This window comes from Fusarium coffeatum (genome assembly GCF_003316985.1).
Source record: "Fusarium coffeatum strain FIESC_28 chromosome Unknown BRIP53273_contig_49, whole genome shotgun sequence".
Lineage (NCBI taxonomy): Eukaryota > Fungi > Ascomycota > Sordariomycetes > Hypocreales > Nectriaceae > Fusarium > Fusarium coffeatum.
In genome coordinates this window covers 83878-104906 of record NW_022157846.1, presented here as the reverse complement: position 1 = coordinate 104906, position 21029 = coordinate 83878, and the positions used below count along the sequence as shown (strand labels likewise).

Sequence of the window (21029 nt, the reverse complement as noted above, 5' to 3'; positions counted from 1 at the left end):
CCCGCCGTCTGTTTTGGCTTGGTGACATCTTGGGTGGTGTTAGGATGTCAACATGCTGAAAGAGAAGGTCCAATTAAGAATAACCCATGAGCAACAATGCATTCAATAAATACACAAGATATTTGATTGACATAAAAATACAGACTATAGTTGTTCTTTACTTCATACAGTCACTAACATGATCTGATTGACTGTACCGAACGGTATCCATCACAGCTGGAGCCCCAGTTATGATGAACCCCTGTAAATGTCCGTACGGAGACGGATTTCTGGAACGGTCGAGACCCTGAAATGGGCTAACGAGGGGGAGAGGGAAAAAAGTCAGTGGACAAGCAAACAAAAATAAATTCAGTCCAGTCCAATTGCTGAGCGTAAAGATAACGGAGTGCCCGAAAGAGCGATAGTGAAGAGGGGAGACTTTTCCGTTTTTTTCTGGATAAGACAAATCCCATCAACCTTTTACTCTAAACTTACACACACTTTGTATCTTCCTCAACACCGCCAGTTCTACCACCAACTTTTTGTCCAGTCTACACACCCTCTTCTACCTCTTCTTCTTCTTCCTAAATCGCAAACATGGGTAACGTAAGTACATTGTCACCTTTCCTTTTGGAGATAGTATCCCATCACCCAAGGTCTCTATGCTGACATGATTGCTTCAGGGTGCCAAGGCTCAACAGAAGCGCGAGCGCGCTGCTAAGGACAAGACCTCTGCCAAGTCGCAGCTCAAGGTGGTAAGTAAACAGAATAATCGTTCGTTTAGCTGGGCTGTCTGCTAACATGTGATACAGAACGAGAAGGCTTGCGACATCCAGTGCCAGATCTGCAAATCTACCTTCCTCAAGACCACAAAGGCCCCTGCGTATGTCTTCCACAACCCCTCCACTTCTCCCCACTGATCAACTAACCCTGCTTCAAGTCTGAAAGAGCACGCCGAGAACAAGCACCCCAAGAACGCCATCAAGGAGTGCTTCCCTACCTACGAGGGTTGAACCGACCACACGATCACCTCGACGCAAAACAACGATAACCGCATCGTACGATAGAAGATACCACAAGACGAAGAGAAGAAAAAAGTGAAAAATGGAAAGCATTTAGCGAAGCGAGGCGTAATGTGGTGTGATGGTTCTGGATGGAGAGACAAAGAGAAGTTTAGATAACAGGCAGGGACTCATGATAACGTTATACGGTTCTTTTTGCATATGCTTGCTACCTTGTCCCTCAGTGTCTTGCTATTGATTTAATGAGCCTCCACGGCCTTGGGAGGCGCTTCCACGGATGGCGCTGCAGTTTCCTTCTGCTGCTTCGCCTTGGCCTGCTCCTCACGAATACTAGCCAGAATATCGGGATACCAGCGCTCTCCAACATCAGGATGACTCTTTACACGATTCCTCAGAGTTGCTTCACCAAGGGTCTTTGAAGCGCCGCCTGCTCGGAATGTAAACTCGACATCATCAATACGGCCACCGTTGCGCTCAACAATCTTGCGTCGCTGCTCTCTAACCTCCTCAGGGACAAGACCAACACCGACTTTCTCGAGGTCGTCGAAATCAGCGCTCATGCGAACACCTTGGAAGAAGGGGATTGAGAAGCGTGCGCCGGATCCTGCTGCAGGTGAGAGAACGCGATGTGTTGTTGAGACGCAGACACCTTGTGTAAGTGCCTCAAGACCCTGGCCGATAGCCACGACGAGTGTGCCGGGGATGGGTTCGCAGTCTATCCACTCGCCACGGACATTTTGTACTTGAAGGCCTTTATGCGATGTAGCTTGGAGGAGATAGCTCGAAAGCATACTATCTTTGTGAGGACCTACACCCTGACCTTGCGCATCGCCTTGGATACCAAGCTCTTTTGCGTCAGGGTACTTGACGATCTTGAGCTTGTGCTGCTGGTCCTCGTCAAAGTACTTGTTGAATGCATCGCTAGGAAGCTCGATTGCCTCGGCGATGAGAGACGTAAATTGAATTGAAATCTTACCCATGCGTTCCATATACTCTGTGTAGACCTTGCGAAACTCTGGCAGTGAGTCTTCGGATGGCCACTGGTTGGGCGCCATTAGATTGCGATACAGAGGAGCTCCTGGTTTGGGAACGGGATGTTCGGTAGAGAGATCGATCTGTTCTCTGTGATCGACTTCTCCAGCTGTGATTTCTGCTGAGAGTCGTGAGTAGCCGAGAAAAGAAGGTGCATTCTTCATCTCAATCTTGAGTCTGATAAGCGAGTTGAGTTATTAGCATACAACTAGACAACGAGATATATCGTCACTCACTTCTCTTCCTCGGGAATATCAAAGAATCCTTTTCCAAGTTCGATAACTCTCTGGAACAATTCATCCTCAATACCGACGTTCTTGAGATACAAGAAGCCAACTTCCATCAACGCATGACGAAGTTCCTTGAGAAACTGAGGCTTTGTCGCTGGATCCTTGGACGCAGCCAAGTCCAGGATGGGAATAGACGTGAACGACATTTCAATTCGCGGTTGAGATTGGTATAAATGTGAAGAGATGATTAAAACTGGTTGATAAATGAATAACTTGGTATCTTTCTCTTCCTGTGAATAAGTAGCCAACAGGTTACCCATCACCTCCTCATGCTATGGCGCAATTCGGTCTAAGTCGGCATCTGGCGTCACAGTACGTAACACAGTCTTTTATGTCCAATACGTACTGTAACTCGGATCCGATAAATGAGAAATGCCGAGGTAGTAGTAACACCATTTGGTGATCGCCTCTCTTTGTCACCCGCGTAAAACACCGATGTCGGACATGTTCCTTCGAAACTGAGTGACAGCTGGTATTCAAACCTGCTTTAACGCCGGCGCTGCGATCATCTAGATAATCTTCCCAAGATTTACCCCCCTTATTCAACCAGACCAAGTCTAGTACAATGCATAGTGACATACGCGTATGATGATGAACCCCCTTTCTGACAAAACATTCTAGCTTAGCTTTTTACCGCACCTTATTATATAAACACTTTTTTCATCTCCTTCCTTCTCATGATGCTGATAAAGGCTTTGTGGCGAGTAGGCCCATCACTTTGTAGAACATGTCCTCGATTGGAGGGGCGGCGAACGCTGGTGCAGAGTCGAAGATGTCTGACAACTTTTGTTGCGCGAACACGCTGGGGTGAGAGTCGTCATCGTCGTCGTCTCCCATCTCAACGTCTTCGGGCTCAGCTACGTCTCCGGCCTCATCCTCGGCATCGCTGGCCATATCCTCGTCCTCATCAATGAGGTTAACTTCCTTGCTGTCGACTTCGATACCATCAAGGAGGAGGTCCTCAAGTGGCTGGATTGTGGCAAGGGATGAAGAGTTTGATCCTTCAGCAACGACCCAGACTTGAGCAGCGTCATCGAGGGCGATGAAGCCGCTGGTCTCGGGGGCGGAGATCAGACTAACAACTCTTTGAGGTGTGCTACGCACAATCAAAGGCTCAATATACTCAGGCTCGAAGATTGCGAGTAGAGATCCCTCCTTGGCAGGCAGAGCCAGGGCGAAGTGTCCTGAGGTATGGTCGACGGCCAGTTGAAGCAGGGCAATGCCCTTGACCTTGGGAATCACAACACCATATCGTAACTCGTCGCTAACCACATCGTAAACACGCAGCTCATCGGACAGAATAATGACGAAAGGCGAAAGCGCTTGGACAGATCGCAATTGCCCCTTCCACTGGCCCTCAAGGGTCTTAACCACCTCGCCTGACGCAGCATCAATCACGTGGACCGCACCGAAACCAGCTGTTCCGTAAGCCACGAAGAGCGCAGAGCCATCCTCTGAGAATGCGATTTTTCCTTGAGGCTGCTGTTGGGCAGAAGTCTCGGGAATATCAACCATATCATCTTGAGGAATACCATCGCCAACTGGGATAATCTGTGAACAGCTCCATGTGAAAATCTCACGACCATCAGGTCCCTTAACGACAACTCCGTCCTGAGACCTGGTCTTGGGGCGCCACAGACGAACATTGCCATCGGTACCGATCGTAGCGAAGCCAGTGGAAACAGGATTTGAGGTCAAGTCAAGAACAGCTTCGTTGCGGTGTGTAGCATGGGGAGCGTTGATTCTGGAAACAAGCGCGATCTGCTCTTCGCCCTGTTGCGCTTCCCAGAACTTGAGGTAAACCTCACGTCGCTCCTCGATAAGCTGATCTCTGCTATCGTTGGTTACGTTGTCCACGTCACGAGCCGATTGCTCCCAAGTGTCCACGCTGGCAAGCCATGCTCCATCAGCAGAGAAAGTTAAGTGAGTAACAAGGGGCTCTTCAATGGGGTGACCCTTGTTGGTAATGTTAACGTCTGTTGGCTGTGATCGAGCCAAAGCCTGCTTGGAAACACTGCGGAAACTGTCGAGATCGAATGTTTGCAACAATGGAGCGGAGAAGCCTCCTGCCATAGTGGCCTGGCTACCGTTACCAACACACACATGAAGCCTTGACTGATCCTTAGGGTTGATGACGGCTGGGATAGGTCGCTGGATATGTGTAGGGGTTGTCCATACTCGCTGGACAAGCTGGTCCTTAGGTGTAGAGACGTTGATCGCGGCTGACTGAATACCAGCGATGTATGCGGTGGGCTTCATCTCGGCGGTCGAGAGAACCATGACCGAGTTATCATCGAGATGAACAGCGTATGAGGATCCGTTGGCAGAAAGTGTGATGTTCTCCACGCTACCAGCGAGATGGGGAAGGAAATCCTTCTTTCCTGTATCCAGCTGCCACAGAACAAGGGCGTTTTCTGAGCCTCCTGAGATCAGATAGTTACCTGTCGCATGTTAGTATGACCAGATTGAACATATGATAGAGCATTCATACCATCGTGCGACCACTTTACGGAATGCACAGCTTTGCGATGCCAGTGGAAGTTCTGCGCTTGAATAGGTGTCTTATCAGCTCCATTGGCAAGTGCCTGGCTTCTAGCAAGGGCATCGCGATAGAGGTAGATTTGACCACGGGCGCCACCAACAACGATATCCAAAACGGGCGCATCAAGGTTTCGCGACTTCTTTCCGACTGGTCTTTGGTACACCCGGAGATCAAGTGAGGTGACTAGATCGGGAATATCGAAAGTGTAAATCTCGTAGTTGAATGCGGAAAGGCTGTCGAACTGATCCTGAGAAGGAATGCCAAAGAAGAGACGGTCGTTGATTGCGCCAACCAGATGTCCATCCTCGCTTGTCTCGAGAAGTTGCAGGCCATTGCCATGCTTCTTCATAACGAAAATGACCTTGTGCTCAGACTCTGTTGTTGCGGCTGGGTATGCGACAACTTCGATTCGGCCAGGCTTATCCGACTCTGCCACAAAAATGATCTCTTGATCCTTGCCGGAAACCTTCTTCGTTACGAGGGCCATGGCATTGGCGGTCTTGGACTGTGTCTGGAAGGACTCAGGTGTCTTGGAGGTCGTCCAGTTAACCTGGTAGACATGACCGTCCGAGGTGGCTACCCAGAGGATATCGGAGTTCTGCTTCGATTGACGCATGGCGACAATATGCGCGGGAGCTGATGTCTTCTCATCGGAGGCTTCGGCTGCTGTGATTGGGATTCTTCGAACGAGGAGTGAGTCGACTGCTGAGTAGACCTGGATCGAGGTGTTGTAGGCCAGAATGAGATATCTGCATAGGTTAGCTAGGCGCGCCGTACCTAGATTTTTACGAACTCACTGTTCATCCTCTGTAATCACAGGGTCGATATCAAGCATTCTGCCGCCCATAGGCTTTGAGACGCGCCATCCTGCATCTGTATTATCGAATTGGCGAACAATCTCAATTTCTCTAGGACCGGTCTCTGTCAAAGCCTCAGAGATCTCGGCCACCTCAGAAACAACCCCACTCTTGCTCTTGCTTGATCCATTGGCCTTGGCTGCCTTTTTGTCAGCTCTTTGTCGCTTCGTTCTGGAGTCGTTCTCGGCAAGATCCCGTTTGCGCTTCTTGGTCGGGTCGTGTTTTGTTCGGGGGCTTTTGTTGGGAGCCATTTTCACCACCTTCTTCTCTCTGCACGAGATCTATTTCTGTGCTTGCGACGTTGGTGAAAAGTTCGACGTCAGAGAAAAAGGTGAGAAAGTATCCAGCATATACATCTATTGGTAGAGATTCGCAGAAATTTTGGTCCCGCTTGCGAACTTTTTGTTGCTGATAAGATAAGTTAGCTCACGGATAAACCCCGGAACGCCGATAAGGAGAATTTATTTTCGAGGACGAGCTACGACACCAAAACCACCGCAAGCTTTGTTTGTAACGTGCCTCTTTGTCTTGTCGCAAATCTTTTTGGCGTATCCGACGAGCCCGCGCATTTACGAAATACCATCAAAATGATTATCCCCATCCGTTGCTTCTCCTGTGGAAAGGTACAGTCTTCGATCACAATGCGCCAGTCGCGCAGCTTGCTGACTATTGATTGATAGGTCACTGGTGACCTCTGGGAGCGATACCTTCAACTGATCGCGGACGAACGCAAGACCGATGGGTAGGATAACTACTGTTACTCCATATCTCTTTCAGAGGCTAACGAGATACACAGCGACGCTATGGACGAGCTCGGTCTCAAGCGATACTGCTGCCGCCGTATGATCATGACCCACGTCGACCTTATCGAGAAGCTCCTCAAGTACGATCCGATATCCAGAATACATCACATAACGCGATTTCTAACATCAATACTAGGTACACTCCTGATGGACGAAACGAGAAGAAGCAGCAATTGAGCCAGAATGTGTAGGCACGTCCTCACAAATAAGCAGTCAAGGGATGGTTGTGCATGGTTTGGCGTTTGGGAAATGTAGCCGAAATATGTCATTTTGACGGCGCAGGGAAGGCAATGAATTCATCAGGGTCAGTCAAACAGAGTACGACAAGAGTATTCATAATCGATGGAATCCTTTACAGACCCTTTCGAGATTTTGAAGATCCAATGAGCATTCCAGTTTGAGTCTGGCCTTTGCAGTCCTCACTTACCTTTTTGGGCGGGAAGGAAAAACTTTGAGCCCAGGACGATGCGACATCTGCATCCTATGCACCCGGCAGGGTCTTCTTTTAACGATGGACCTGTCTTGCACCGTACTTCTGCCCTGTCCCAGGCCTGTGCGCAAAGAGCGGTGGAAGTGCAGTTGCTGTAAGAAACAACAGGCAGACTTTGAATGTCTGCAGAGGAAAACTGCGCCAACGTTATGTTGACAGGGATAGTACTAGCCAAACTGTCTTGCATATTTCCTGTCTCACCTGATTTACAGAAACCATATTCAGTGTTCGCTTTGTTTCCATGGTCAGTGTCGCCTAAGGACCCTTGAAAATTCACGCAGACCTGTTGGTTGTGCCCCTCGGCTTATTTGCTTGTACGAGAAGGTGAACGACAAGTTTGTCAACCCAACAGCGCCCAACATTAGGAGGCGGACTGTTAATTAACCCAGTCCAACAAGTATCAATTGCAGCAGGTGGGGCAAACGGCATAGACACCGTTAATTGCCCGATAAAAGAGTTGATATAGCATGGTGTTAGTGCTTGACAGGTTGGGAACATTCTTAACCTGTTGGCTCATGCTAGTGTCGGTGTAAAGGATGCAACAACATTAGATACTCCCCCAACAATGGATCGCGATGGACGATAAGAGTTTAGGACTTCGGGAGCCGAAAAAGGCAGAATGTTTCAATTACCTCATAGTTAGGCTGCAAGAGCCATAGTAGATGATTTTGTAATGATCATTCTTCTAACAAAGCAACCGGGGTATCGTTTTCTACCGGAGCTTCGTTAGGGAACCGTTCATCCTGTCTGGTTATCCAGGATGAGGCTCTTACACAAGAGCCAGCGGGATTATCTCAATGGCTTTTACGAAACTGCAGTGCTAATCACTTTATGTGGATGAGAACCAATACCAGCGAGGCTGCTTACTGACAAGCACTGCTTGAGGCCCTTCATTTATTTTCCGAGTGTGACGGAAGTGAACCATTCAGCCTATCCCACAGGTTGAACTGCCCTCCACGACAGCAGAACAAATACCATGAAGGCACGTAGCTGTCGGTCAAGGCAAGATGGGTGTTGCCAGCCTGATAAGTCCATCCCTGTACTTGGCCGTCGTGAGGGTAAGACAAAGTAACAATGTACTCTTACACTATAACTATCACTCTTTGATAGAATATTCTGCAAAGTCCCCAAGTAAGCCGGAAACGTCTACCGCGCCTAAGTGAGCCCAAAGGTCTGTGTAGCATTAGGTTGACCAACAACCGCGCTTGGGCTTATGCTGATCGTTACGACACGATCTTGGCCCCAAAGCTAACACTTCGGACGGACAGGATACCGTAATAGGAAGTCTTGAGTCATCGAGTTGTGCGACTTGATAAACAAAGCAAATAGCATTAAAAAGAAGAGAGTTGGCATGCTGTATGTCGAGTAGGCTGGCGCCTATGCACTTCACAACCCCACAACTCTTTCGTGCATATTCAATTCCCTTTCACCGCAATATCTTGAAGGCCATTTGTATCCCGCACTACTCGTGTCGAGTTCAAAGATCCATCAGCAGCATCGACAGAATTCTGTTGGATCACACAGACTCGTCGGCTATAGATTACGGGAAGAGTTGCGGGATGGGCAGAGCCCGTGCCATGATAACAACCTTGTCTTGGGGAGCATTGAAAAGGATCCCTAGCTTAAAAGGAACAGAAAGCCTGCACACTTCCGAATATCGCGGGCGAACTCGTGGAGCTACACATCAACAGTAGTGACAACAAGGGTACACGCAACCGGCTAACAAGGAGTTGATGTCCCCGCACCAGCAGGTCGGATTGGCGATCTTTTAGAACAATTCCGACAGTCTGTCTAGTGCTGTGATGGCTAAAACAATGCAGCAGACCTTGGGCAATCACCACGCTAATAGTAAAATGGCTCCCAGGATGATGACCCCGGACAAGTTGACTGTTATAGCGTCGAGTGAATGATGTGAGGTAAACAAACAGTGCTAAATTGCAACATGCAGTCCCATACAACTGTCAAACGATTTTAATGGAGTGCGGTTTTCTTTCCGCAAAACTCAATGTTTAGGTCGAGGAAGTCCACAGGTATAGCTTGGTTGGCTATCTGACTATCGTCCCTGATGAGAGATGTCAATACCAGGATTTACCGCGAGTATGGGCCAACTTGAACCGTCCGGACGTGAAAGATACCACCAATCTGCTTGACCAAATACTTGAACTTTTCAAAGCATCAGGTGGTCTGACAGAGTCCTCTAGCTAAAGGTGATAGAGCTAGCAGACGGCAACTGAAGCTAGGTTATCTTGGCCAGGTGTTCCCATCGTTAGGTATCTTCTCTCATTATCCGGTGTACAGTTCTCTCGCTTGCTTGGGGGGTCTTGCTGAGAAGCCAGTCAAGGGACAACCCGTTCCAATGGAAGCCAACGGATTGCACTTCGCGAAAGGACTTCCTGCGGCCCCGGCTAGTGGGGCCACCGGCTCGTTTTAGCGTTGCCAAAGCCGCCGTGACCAGACTGCTGGGTTTTGACTTGGGTTATTGATTGGTTCGCCCAAAATCCTGGTGGTACCCCTGCGAGCCCTGGGCGTTTACTGCATCAGCACTACCAAGAATATCCAGCGTTGTGGATTTCCATTCAAAAGCTTCCAGAGAAGCGGGGAGAAATGGTAGTTGTCCCAAGCTGGCTGTGACAGGTAGTTCTGCCTCGCGGATCATAACAAACCAACTAAAGGTCACTTTAGTCCGACCTCAGGTGATTTCGGGGAGGTGGTGTTGGGGAAAGCAACAGAGCCTACAAGTAGAACCAACACGTTCTGTCGCAAGGTCCGCTGCAGATGAAGTATCGAAGGACGTCACCTCGCTTGGATGTATCAAAAAGATCGATCGCAGTTAAGCTATAGACGAAATTGTCGATTTCGTCTATCAGCGCTCAGGCAGACCCTTTGCTTGTTTTGACAACACCTTAAGCTTCAAGGTCGACTTTTTACTGTCCCATGTTTCCATAACCGGAGGTGGGAGTACAACCATAGCATTTTCATGCAAAGCAACACCATGTTGGCTTTCATGTTTATGAAGCCAAGGCTCCATAACGGAATTACGAGCCAAGCCCATCATGAGAAGGTACTTTGACTCCCACCGTATGTCTATGCCGTTGCGAGAACTGGAGTGTCGAGATGCTGGTTTAGGTTGTCGATCATGCTGAATACGCATCGAAAGTCGAGTGTCACATTCCGTGCCGTTCATGCTGTGCAGCGGCCCATGGCACATGGCATTGAATTCGTCACGGCTGAACACAAATTTGGTACCGGATCTCGTCAAGACAAAGCTCCATGCTGCATAACAATTGGATGGTTCGAGGTTGTTGGTGGAAGCAATGCAAGTGGGGGATTGCGGAGGATTGACCAGTCCCACCATGAGTTAAGCGCCGACGCCTGTCCTCTTTAATGGCCCCACGGGTTTAGAAGCCACGATCCCTCCACCCTGACCAACTGTCTGGGATTTAACTGGTTCGTTGCAAGGGACGGGCGGCTGGAGTTTTCTTTGTGATTGTCTCGACGCGGTCCTACTCCATAGCCAAACTGTTTAGCTGAGCGCAGAGTAACAGAAAACTGTCGAGCTGCAGAAGTGGTGTATGTAGCTTCGAATTGTGCGTGTTACCATCTCGAAGGTCAAGACACGTAGTTGAAATTGACTCGTAGAACTGACGGAAGAGTGACAAAAGAGTGACAAAATGAGTATCAACAGTTTTTGGGGGCCATGGATGAGGATGGAGGTTCGAAAATGGGCTTGTACCTGTGCCTGAGACCTCCCGTCAGAAGCCACCTGCCTTGTCTCAATTGACGTGCACCTACCTCAGGCTATCGCGGGAGAATGATTGAGATCTGTACGTAGGGCAGGTGCTTACCGGGAGTGGGCCTCCTGTGTCTTACCATTCGTCCATCAACCAGGCAGGTTGACAGGCTTCTCCTTCCGCCAAGGGTAATCTTCAGGCAGGCAGGTACTTTGGACTTACACGATGCAGATGCTGGCTGTTGGTCCTCGCCTACATACTCCGTACAGCTTTTTGAACTCATCACTACGCTGAAATTACTCACTTTGTCTCAGTTATATGCAATTGATTATTCAACTTTTCTCGCCAGCGATAATAAGCATTGAAGTTCTCTGCATCCAGCCACTACAATACAGCCGCAGCAAGGAAGCCAAGAAGTTGCTTTGACCACACCCTATTTTCCGAGGACATCACCAGAATTAAGACCAGACAAGGCACTTATTCATTTGGAGGAACCAACCACTCTACCTTTAGCCGCTCCGTCCACTCGTCTTTTCCGTCTGATCAAGTCGATAGCTTCTGCCACACCTCATTGTTATTGGATGCAGATACAAACCTTTCCTCCGGCTGGTGAAGCCATATTCGGAATAAATCGAGGCTCAATTGCCAGCCCATCAGTAAAAACTCCTGGTCAGACCTTTCGGAAAAGAACCCAACCCATTGACATCTTGACAGTCCAACGTCTTTCGGCCCCCAAATCGACCATACAGTACATACTCTCTCTCAAGTCCCATCTGTTCGCCGATCCACTGCTGGTCCACACATGCCTGATCTCGGCAAAGACAATTCAAAGTAGCTCAAGGGCTTTCTTTTTAGTTGTCCCAGGACAGCTTCAAGTGTCACAGGTTGTGCCGTAGCCGCAGAATCCCAGGCTTGTTGACCTCAATACCCACACCTCCCATATTTCGTCAGCTAGAGCTCAGAGCACACCCCCATTGACGATCCAACCCTCTTTAACTCACGATTATCGTTCTTCTGCGCTCAGATAATTCGTTGACAGGTGCAGAGATCGGATCATTACTTCGTTGTTGGCCAAGCGCAAAAGTACCCAGACGAACCAACTCCTTCAAGGTATTCTCAAAGAGAACATAATCGAGCTCAACCCGGCTTGCTTGTTATTGTTCTACCCGCGTCTCCTTCTTCCCCATCGCGCCAAATATCGCGTTCCCGACAAGCGCCGGCCGCATTTACGGTCTCCTCCAGGATAAAACGCACACAGTTGGACTCAACAGCAGCAAGATAGCCAGCTTGATCCAATATAGCTTCTTGCAGGTGTCAAGGGTGGGAACAACATGTTTGAACGCTACCGTCAAGCTTATTCCTGACTCAACCCACATTAACAAAGCTACATTCAATACCTGACCCATAGTGCTCCAATGCAACAGGGCTGCGAGCACAAGGGACCTTGACTATCAACCCCTGTCGGAGCGGCGTCTGTCTGCCTTAGTCCGTCGTCGCAACCGCTGGTGCTCTAGCTTTTGACCCTGCCTGTTTCTTTAAACCTTTCCCCCTCCATCTTATTCCTTCTCTGACTCTTTGGTTCGGCTTTTGGTGAGCTGGTTCTTGTTGGACAGCCACTTGCTTCATTGTTGGGTCTTATTGAGCCTTTCCTTCAGCATTTAGGGTCTTATGTATTCTTGCTAGCCGATCAATCCTTTTTTTTTTTCCCAATACCGTCGGTCTTGTCAAACTAGTTTCGCAAACTTCCAATCCTAGTACACCATCTCAGATCACGGGTCACTTAACTGGCCGCGCGCGACCACGACCGACCACCGGCCAGCAAGCTCAGATCCTACTCTTCACTGCCACGATAATTGTTGGCAGTCTCTGTTTTTTTCTGGTGATTCATTTCCAGTCAACCTTGGAATAGCTGCATTGCAAAGACTGCAAGGCGTTCTTGCTTTAACGCTTGCAGCTACGCCTTGTCTTAAGGACCTACCTTTCCCGCCAGAGCTTCCATAACGCTGCTGTTGGTGCAGCTAAACGTTTCAAGCTCCTCGGCTCCCGTCATGGCCCTTGAAGCTCCTTTGAGGTCATCGACTGGAAACCTTCAATTCCCTTTCGCCTACCCTCAGACAGACATGTCTGCGCCCACAGATCATGAGAGCCGCCGCTCTCCATTCAGACCATTGTAAGTCGATACTCCAAACTTGACTCTTAAGATCAAAACATCTGGAATATCTGGTATTGACTTGATGGCACAGCTCTTCTCCCCCTCCTGCTACCGATTCGTCATCCCTTCGACCGAATTCCGTCAATCGCATGTCAAGTAGCTCTTACAATGTCATGAGTCCCAGTGATATTGTTGGTCCTTCTCCAGTTACGTCCAATGGCACCGAGACAACCGAAATTGAGGATGATGTTTCAGAAGACATCGAGAAGGAGGTTACCGACAAACAGTCCGCTCGTAGATCTGAGGTCAGTCTCTTAGACGAACACTCGTTGCGTTCTTTTTGGGATGTCAACTGACCCTGCTTCAGCTGTTAATGCTTACGACAAATCTGCCTGAGAGTGTGCGCCAATCGAGTACTGAGGAAGCAGTATCTGTCATACATGCACCTGAAAGCTTTTCTAGCTGGGTACGTTCCGAATACTTTATCTGCAATACCATTATGTATCTAACATTTGCCAGGTTGCTGCGGACCCAGCTCCAGCAGTGGAACAGAAAGGACCGAGCCCTAGATCCTCTCCAAAGTCAGAAGTTGAAAGTCTAGCTTCTCATAACGGTCATAACGGTGCATCAGAGAAGGTTGGTTTGCCCATATCCGTTTACTGGTCGTGTACTAATTAGCCATTAGGCATCGACTCATCCAACACGACCTCCGATTGTAACCGATGTCAATCCTGTACGGTACAGCATAGACAGCGCCACGCCTCGGGCTCAGGATTTGCAGTCTATGTTGGACGACGGGGCTCGACTACGCTCAAGCAGTACGAGCAGCCTGGAGAGTAAGTCATGATACGTTGAGTTTGCTGATTATAGCTAACGTTCTCAGAAATTGATGAACAAACCGAGGCTGAGGGTGACGACGAGGATTACGAATCAGAAGCACTGCCGGTACCTCAGCAATCAGATGAGATCGAGACACTACGAGAAGCACTTACAGAATGCTGGACTTTATGTAACAGTATGTCCAAGCTGAGTTCTATCAACCGCAAGCGTGCTGCTGGTAAAAGTGGCATTCCCGATGCTCATGAGAAGGCATGGAGGACCTGTTGGAAACTCTGTCAGCGACTTTACATGAGCCGAGACGAGGATGCCAGCAACTTCAATGTCAAGGTTAACCTTGATCTCTGTCGAGACTTTTGCCAAGCATTGTTCGATGTGCGACAACGCAATGATGAAGCGGCGGATTCGGTCTTGCGTGTGAGTTTCGAGCTCAACAACCAGTAAGTGCCACGAGTAGTAGAGCATCCATTCATTTCTAACAAGTCAACAGCTTGTACAGCGCTCAGGATGTCAACCTACCGGAAGAGTTCAGGGAGCGCACGTTAGACTTTTACATCGCCCTTTGTCACCGACTCATGAAGCAACGGAGTGATTTGGCCGAAGAGACCGATCAACTACTCCGAGCCTGCTGGGCTCTGGCAGAAATGCTCTTCAATCTGAGACAGAACAGGAGAGACGGGAGACGCCCAGACGAGGAGCTACTCAGCTCTACTGTTCAGGCTTGCTTGGAATTGTGTGATGTTTTCCGAGACAGTTGGGCTCAAGTGCGACCTGAGAGGGGCGGAACGCCTCGTCCAGGGCAGCCATTCCCACTATACTTGAATGACCAGAATGGCCGACAAAGTCGCGGATCAAATCCATCCTCTGTCCGCTCAAGACACGATAGTGTCAAGAGTGGACGCCAGGAAGAGAAACCAAGGAATCCTGTGGTCCCCGAAACCCCAGTGACCGAATTTGAGGACACGCCGATCTCCCCACAGAGTCGCTCACCTACGATGCCCAATATTCTCGTCCTCGGCACACCCAGTGATAACAGTCGTGGCCGATGGTCAAGCAGCGCCTCTAACCTTTCAAGTTACTCGAAGAGTAGCGCCCGGACTTCAAGCACCGCTACCACCACTGCTGCGTCGGAGGATGCAAATGTGACACGCGCCAAAATACTTGTTCTTGCAGCCGCTATGAACCTGGGCTTCAATCGCGATTCGATTCATGATCCCAAAGCTGCGGCCACGGCCTTACAAAGCTTTGTGAAAGACCTTCCCCCTGGATCATTCGGCTCCCTCATCTCACATTCAAACTTGTTAGCTCAGTATAAGAACTCAGTCCTCACGGATGCTATAATTCCTCGACACCACACCTTACCAGCCCGAGGCAAGCGGGTCACTGCACAAGAAATGGCAAAGAGCATTCAAATGATGATGAAGAGTTCGCAACGATATGCTTACCTACGAGATCTTTTCAAAGTCGTTTTCCAATTTCCGATCGAAGAGGTTGAAACACGACGCAACATTAGCATTCAAGTGTAACGATGCTATTATCTTTTCCACAACTTTTTTTCCAAGGCCCTGTGATAGTGCCGAACCGACCACGATTATGTCATGTTACGTCTAATGTTATTGTTTTATACTGGAACTGGGAGTCGGGAGCCAGAAAGGCACATTGGTTTTATTGTGCCAACATACCTACAAGTACGACAAATTTATATATATCTGTTTATGCGATGGTGGAGAGGCATTTTGAAGAGATTTACGCGGCGGTCTATTCGTTTCTATATGCACGAGATACCCTGTTGGGAGGCTCTAGCGGGCATATTGATGTAAGAGAGGGTTGAAGGATACGGTCAGAGGTGCTTGTTCAAGCCAAGAGTGGTAAATTATAGCAAGTCTTATAAGAAGCTTTGGATGATATCAAGTCACAATCCTGAGTGGCGCAGATGGTTTGAATAGTTTTCTACTATAAATAAGCTGTGCTAAGGAATTCAAAATCCGGGTATCCAATAACGCTCTTCGCCCAGTCCCCTGTTCTTGTGTTCTATCTTGCTCGTACATATCATCCAGGCTCGCAGTCTACCTGTTGCAATTATTAGGTCTGTCTCGAGTAAGAAGTATAGCTATATAAGAAGTTCGGTTTGGGAAAAGGAAGACTTCAAGTCAGTCAAGCGTAACAAAGGCGAGCTGGCATCGGTCATGACAAAGGGGATGTTTGTTTCGTGTATCAAACTAGGCACTGATAGGCCTAGTTATTTCAAGACCATATATATAGCCGAACGACCCTTCCGAGAATAAAGCATGCATCTCGGTAACCCTTACAAAGATCAAGGGGACTTCTTGGCGAATGTTCGCGCGTCGTAGTTGGCACCGAACAGTCTTGGGTCGATGGTGTCTGGTGCTGAAGCCGCATTGTTTTTCGGGTTGTTCCCAGGGGTCACACTCGATTGACTTTGGGGAATGTGTTCATGATCGGCCTTTATAGTATAAGAAGGGGACAGCCGCTCCTGGTTCAGCTGAAGTTGCTCATTCTGGGCTTCAAGCCCACGCGTTAGCAACTGGTTGGAGGGAGTTCGGTCACGGGCTGGGCCATCTGCTTTTATATATTCCTCCCAGCTTGAGGAAGATGGGCCTTCCTCCTTTGTCGATTCCAGCTTCTGCACTGACTGGGAGGTTTCAGGAAGAAGGGGTTGCTGGTTATATACAAAATTCGAAATCTGGGAGAAGCTGGATGGGGTCATCTCCGGCATGAAGGACGTCGAGCGTTGAGAAGCGGAGGCATTCTAAGCCCCGCTCTGAACGCTCCCGGCTTGTTGAGGGGAGGAGGCGGGCACATTGACGCTGAAAAAAGAATTAATAGCCTGCTGTTGGTTTGAACTGGTGCCAGGAAGAGGTTGGGCTTGGGGATATTGTAGAGAACCTGAGCTCAGTGTTGCGGTTCTAGGGACGGAACTTGCTTGGCCCAGAGTACTTCCATCCTGCTGTCCGAACCGGGTGTTGATAGGGGTGAAGCTTGTGGTGAAGGTGGGTTGTTGCTGTGTCTGCCATGTATTGATCGAAGGTCCAGAAAACGCATCTTGAGGTGGGGATAGGGTGTAGCTGTCACTTGGAGAGCGGATGTTAGAGAACTGAGAAGGGGGCGATGCTCCAAAGTTGGGGAAATTAGACGATGGAGTAGTCGTGTAGTCGTCAAAATTGAATGGCGGGATCTGAGAGAATCCTGCAGGCTGGTTTGGGGGAGACAATGAGAGACTGACTGAGGAGGAAGGTTCTCGGCGTGTTCGTTTCGAGGGACCAGATGAGTCTCTAGATCTATGATTAGTATTAAGTAACTAAGAGATAACTCCTTGGAGGTCGGAAGGGCTTACTCGGAAGTAGGTGAAGTCACAGCTGCTGCAAGAGCAGCTCGTCTTCGCTTGACCTTCTTGTTGGCTGGTCGGTTGATCAAAGGAGAACTAGAGATGTCATGTTAGTGAAGAGTCGGATGGTCAAGGAGTGAGGTATCGCTCGACACAACATACCCATAGTCGGGATCTTTTCCATACTTGTTCCGCAAGTAGCGGATTTGGTTGTCCGTCAACTCTCGATCAAATCGTTCTTGGAAGGCCTGAGAGATCTCTTCGTTGAACAGATCCTGGAGCATCAGATCCAAAGCGAAGCGGATCTCTTCCGGTTTGTAAACTGGCTTGCCAGTCATGATGAGCTAGGAGCAATAGCAAAGTAGTATTGGTAGGTTAAAGTTAAAGGTTTAGTGATAAGGTGACGTTGTATGGTGTAAAACTGGGAATGTCCAAAAAAGAAAAGCCTGAGCAGTCGGCTGGGTAAAGTAGTTGGTGATAAAAAGATGAGGTAAGTCTGTTGTTCAGGGGATTGTGAAGGACAATGAGTGTGTGATAGGTTGGGTTGGTAGTTGAGGGTACAGTGGTGTAGAGAGGGAAGCTTCTTAATCACTATGGTTGAGATGTAGGATTGTGAAAGAGAAAGGTTGAGGAAGAAGGGGTCGAGGAGATTTTATAGACGGTCGGCTGACGTAGTAAGGGCACGCAGCTTGACAGTGAATCATGAGGGTGAGTCGCGATGTTAAAGAAGGGACGAAAGAATGAGAGGAACAATAGGGAGTCTTAGGGTAAAATGCAAAGGTGTCAAGCAAGAGGCCTCTTGTAGCAATGTGGTTGAGAGTAACGATTGTCGTAGAAGAGAAGCCTTATGTAGAGGCGAGCGTTGGTTCTTAGAGTAGAGGTGGAGTGGAAAAGGAGAGGTAGAAGCACAAGAGTGGGAGGAGAAGCAGTCTTTATGAAGGGTTCCCCCTAGGAGGGTTTGGTGATTGTTCACGAAAATTGCAAACGGGTCAACAGCATCGTTGTTTGCACAAGATCAAATCCATACCCGCTATGTTTCCCTGCTGCTGTATCAAACAGTCAATCAGTCTATATCTAGTCATCTAATCTTTTCCTCCCTTATCCCCTATTCGTCCCGATTCCCAGGCGCCTAACTCCCCCTTTTCGGATACCTTCTCAATCACTTATACAACTAGCAGAGGCTGCTACAGGTAGTGGTGAACCACCGCGGCTAAACACTCCAAGCCAGCATCGTACATTGCCTGCTTCGTCATCCTCAACCCAGTCATCCTGGCCTGCAAGCTCGTCCTCCTCCTCGCAGAACAGTGGTGTGCCGAGGTCAAGCATGGCCTGGCGGAAGGACTCGAGAAGACGCTCTGTGGTTGCGTCTCGTCGCGGTACCATGACGATAGCGCGTGAATCTGAGCCTAAAGCCAGGTGTTCGCTGATGGCGGAGGCGAGAAGTGCTGGGTGGTCATCGTCGTACATAGGATCAGCCGCGAGGACAATCTAGAGTCACAGGGGCGGTTAGAAAACATATCGTTTGCAAATAAGAGTCATATATCTCCCCCTGTTGACTCTCCACACAATCACAATCAGTCTACGAAACATACCTTGAATTGATGCGATTGTCCAAACAGAGTCTGGTCGATTTCATCCTCACTGCCACCCCATGTCAGGTCGCCGACAGTGAGTGATCCGCCGCGAGACTTGATGAGTTCAGTGTTCTTGGCAACGTTCTCTCTGAGATTGGGAACGATGTTTGGTAGATCGCTCAGCGCTACGGGAACCTTCCAGTGTGCCGCGGCTGCAAGACCCAAAAGTCCTGTTCCAGATCCAAGCTCGAGGACATTGGGTTTTGGTTGACCAAGGGTCTCATCAAAGAGTCGAAATAAGGATGTCTCAGCCATACGAGGAAGATGCTGTGAGAGGACGTATGAAGATCCCCAAGTCTTGAAGCCCAACGAATCTCCCGTAAGCGCAGGCTCTCGAATGATCAACTCAAACTCGTCTGCGTCATCTCCAAAGGGCCAACTTCGAATAACTTCTCCCATAGCCGTACGGCCACATCGCTCTGACATGCGCTTGCTTGCCTGAGTCCAAAGAATCTCCTTCTCATCGTCATCCTCGATCCATGACAGAGGGCTCTTGATGATCGAGGAGAGGTAGCGTGTGACTTCGGCCTTGCGTTGGCTGGCCAGGGATTCTTGCACCTCGATGATCTCTGAGCGGCGACGCTTGTGGTTCCAGATAGGAGGACTGAGCTCAAGCGTTTGAAGTATGTCCGCTAGCTGAGTGTAGCTGGGACGTTCCCACATCTGGGGGAAATCAAGTGCCTCGATACCCATTTTGAACAAGTCGAAAGAGTCCTTTCCGTCAATGCTTTTCAACCCGTATTGTGAATTCCAATGAGATATTTGAGTCAGTAAGATTTTGTCGGTGTGGCGAGAAACTTCAACGGTGAAAAGTTTCAGAATAGGAGAAGTTGATCAGAAAAGTACTCTTTAAGAGCACAAGAAAGCCCCGGAAGACAATAGCTAAATACTATGCAGACATATCGGACACGCCTTGAGTCTAGAACATAGTCCCTGGTTTCGCTAGGAATTTTTTGTCCAAGCAAACAAATCCGGGGAAGTCAGACAAAGGGGACACCAAAAGGAATCCACACAATGGAGCGGCTAACAATTAAAAAAATGCTTAACAATTATCAAAGAGCAAAAAAAAAAAAGTTGCGATTCTGACTAACATCTAATTGGGTCAAGTCTATCTGTCTATCAAACCATGAATGTAGGGCCTGCGCCACATACACTCCTTGCACCGCCACAGATTGAGGTGCAGCAATAAGAGATCGGCATGATCCACGTGGCTGACCTGCCTGACCTGACAAGGGGAAAGGGAGCTATGAACATGATCTCCACTGTCTTCCCGATTGGTCGCCCTAACATTTCCTGTCTTTATCCTTGCTCTGGTTGCATCTCAACCCAACTCAACATCAACTCCAAACAAATACAAAATGATTCTCAACGCTCAAGATGTTGTTTCCTTCTCTTGTAGTATTCACAGAACCTGCTCCTTATCCCATCCAACGAACAAAGGACGCTGAATAGGCCCAGTAGGACAAGCATAGTCTCGAGCATTCTTCAACTCAACAACCAGAAAGCGACAAGCCCGCCAATCAGTCGCCGCTTTCCCAGCCAATCTGACAATCTCGCCGCACATGGCCTTGAGAGTCTTGATGCTGAAGTCAAATCGTGCCACAAGCTCCGTATCCTCCAGCCAGGGCGTCGCAATCGACAACTCCACCTGGTGGAGCATCTGCGTGACGCTGGTCTTGGTAGACGTGAAGCCATCGCGTGTGGCGCTGTCGCGGCGGTTCACCCAGTCGTTCCAGAGCCATTGACGAAGGGCTTCATTGGAACTATCGTGGCCGCTGCGCTGGTGCTCGCGGGCGAAGTTGACGAGCTGGGTTTCGTAGAAGATGACAGTGTGGTAGAGGTAATCCGAGAGTTGTTTGAGAGCGATTCGAGGTGGAAGACGATCTACTTCCTGTCGAGCTGGCTGGGGCTCCTCATACGATACGTAGCTCTCAGTTGAGGCATCGCTGTCGTAGGTTCTGAAGTAGCGTGAGGCACGACGTCGGCGGCTGTGACCGTTGCGGCAGCAGGTGGAAATGATGTAGGTTGAAGCTGCTGGGGCAACTGGGGCAGGATAGATCTGACCATGTCGATCTTCAGCCAGCTGCATAGGTGCAGTAGACATAGTTCGGAACTGGGTCTGGGGAACTGAGTAGAGATATCCTTGGTCTCCATAGTAAAGCCCAGGAGCCTCTGCGACATCTGGGAACGGTGAACGTCTGGAAGCCATTGTTGACGATGGCGACTTGTTGATGATAGACTTGCTGGTTCGACTGTTACTGGGTAGAGACTGGGGTGAAGGTGAGGTTGAAGTTGGGAATATATTGCAATTCTA

General features: G+C 49.1%; 8 protein-coding genes across 8 annotated transcripts; 3 read left to right on the top strand and 5 right to left on the bottom strand.

Moving 5' to 3' along the window:
• Window positions 1-576: 576 nt before the first annotated feature.
• Window positions 577-992, top strand: FIESC28_02219 (uncharacterized protein; the record flags this gene model as incomplete). Its single annotated transcript, XM_031156369.1, has 4 exons — window positions 577-585; window positions 663-734; window positions 792-862; window positions 920-992. 4 exons carry the CDS (start codon window positions 577-579, stop codon window positions 990-992), a joined length of 225 nt encoding a protein of 74 aa, XP_031019540.1.
• Window positions 993-1240: 248 nt separating this feature from the next.
• FIESC28_02218 (uncharacterized protein) lies at window positions 1241-2469 on the bottom strand (the record flags this gene model as incomplete). Its single annotated transcript, XM_031156368.1, has 2 exons — window positions 1241-2210; window positions 2270-2469. The coding sequence occupies 2 exons, from the start codon at window positions 2467-2469 to the stop codon at window positions 1241-1243; spliced, it is 1170 nt and encodes a 389-aa protein (XP_031019539.1).
• A 529-nt stretch (window positions 2470-2998) lies between these two features.
• On the bottom strand, window positions 2999-5973 carry FIESC28_02217 (uncharacterized protein; the record flags this gene model as incomplete). Its single annotated transcript, XM_031156367.1, has 3 exons — window positions 2999-4764; window positions 4815-5614; window positions 5663-5973. The coding sequence occupies 3 exons, from the start codon at window positions 5971-5973 to the stop codon at window positions 2999-3001; spliced, it is 2877 nt and encodes a 958-aa protein (XP_031019538.1).
• Window positions 5974-6309: 336 nt separating this feature from the next.
• FIESC28_02216 (uncharacterized protein) lies at window positions 6310-6716 on the top strand (the record flags this gene model as incomplete). The annotated part of the gene is made up of 4 exons (XM_031156366.1): window positions 6310-6345; window positions 6403-6464; window positions 6519-6605; window positions 6662-6716. The coding sequence occupies 4 exons, from the start codon at window positions 6310-6312 to the stop codon at window positions 6714-6716; spliced, it is 240 nt and encodes a 79-aa protein (XP_031019537.1).
• A 6078-nt stretch (window positions 6717-12794) lies between these two features.
• Window positions 12795-15261, top strand: FIESC28_02215 (uncharacterized protein; the record flags this gene model as incomplete). Its single annotated transcript, XM_031156365.1, has 7 exons — window positions 12795-12916; window positions 12990-13203; window positions 13266-13364; window positions 13418-13534; window positions 13584-13734; window positions 13782-14175; window positions 14226-15261. The coding sequence occupies 7 exons, from the start codon at window positions 12795-12797 to the stop codon at window positions 15259-15261; spliced, it is 2133 nt and encodes a 710-aa protein (XP_031019536.1).
• Window positions 15262-16049: 788 nt separating this feature from the next.
• Window positions 16050-16472, bottom strand: FIESC28_02214 (uncharacterized protein; the record flags this gene model as incomplete). Its single annotated transcript, XM_031156364.1, has 1 exon — window positions 16050-16472. The coding sequence occupies one exon, from the start codon at window positions 16470-16472 to the stop codon at window positions 16050-16052; it is 423 nt and encodes a 140-aa protein (XP_031019535.1).
• Window positions 16473-16505: 33 nt separating this feature from the next.
• Window positions 16506-19408, bottom strand: FIESC28_02213 (uncharacterized protein; the record flags this gene model as incomplete). The annotated part of the gene is made up of 5 exons (XM_031156363.1): window positions 16506-17028; window positions 17091-17177; window positions 17244-17425; window positions 18318-18569; window positions 18674-19408. The coding sequence occupies 5 exons, from the start codon at window positions 19406-19408 to the stop codon at window positions 16506-16508; spliced, it is 1779 nt and encodes a 592-aa protein (XP_031019534.1).
• A 709-nt stretch (window positions 19409-20117) lies between these two features.
• FIESC28_02212 (uncharacterized protein) lies at window positions 20118-20924 on the bottom strand (the record flags this gene model as incomplete). Its single annotated transcript, XM_031156362.1, has 1 exon — window positions 20118-20924. The coding sequence occupies one exon, from the start codon at window positions 20922-20924 to the stop codon at window positions 20118-20120; it is 807 nt and encodes a 268-aa protein (XP_031019533.1).
• Between the last annotated feature and the right edge of the window lie 105 nt (window positions 20925-21029).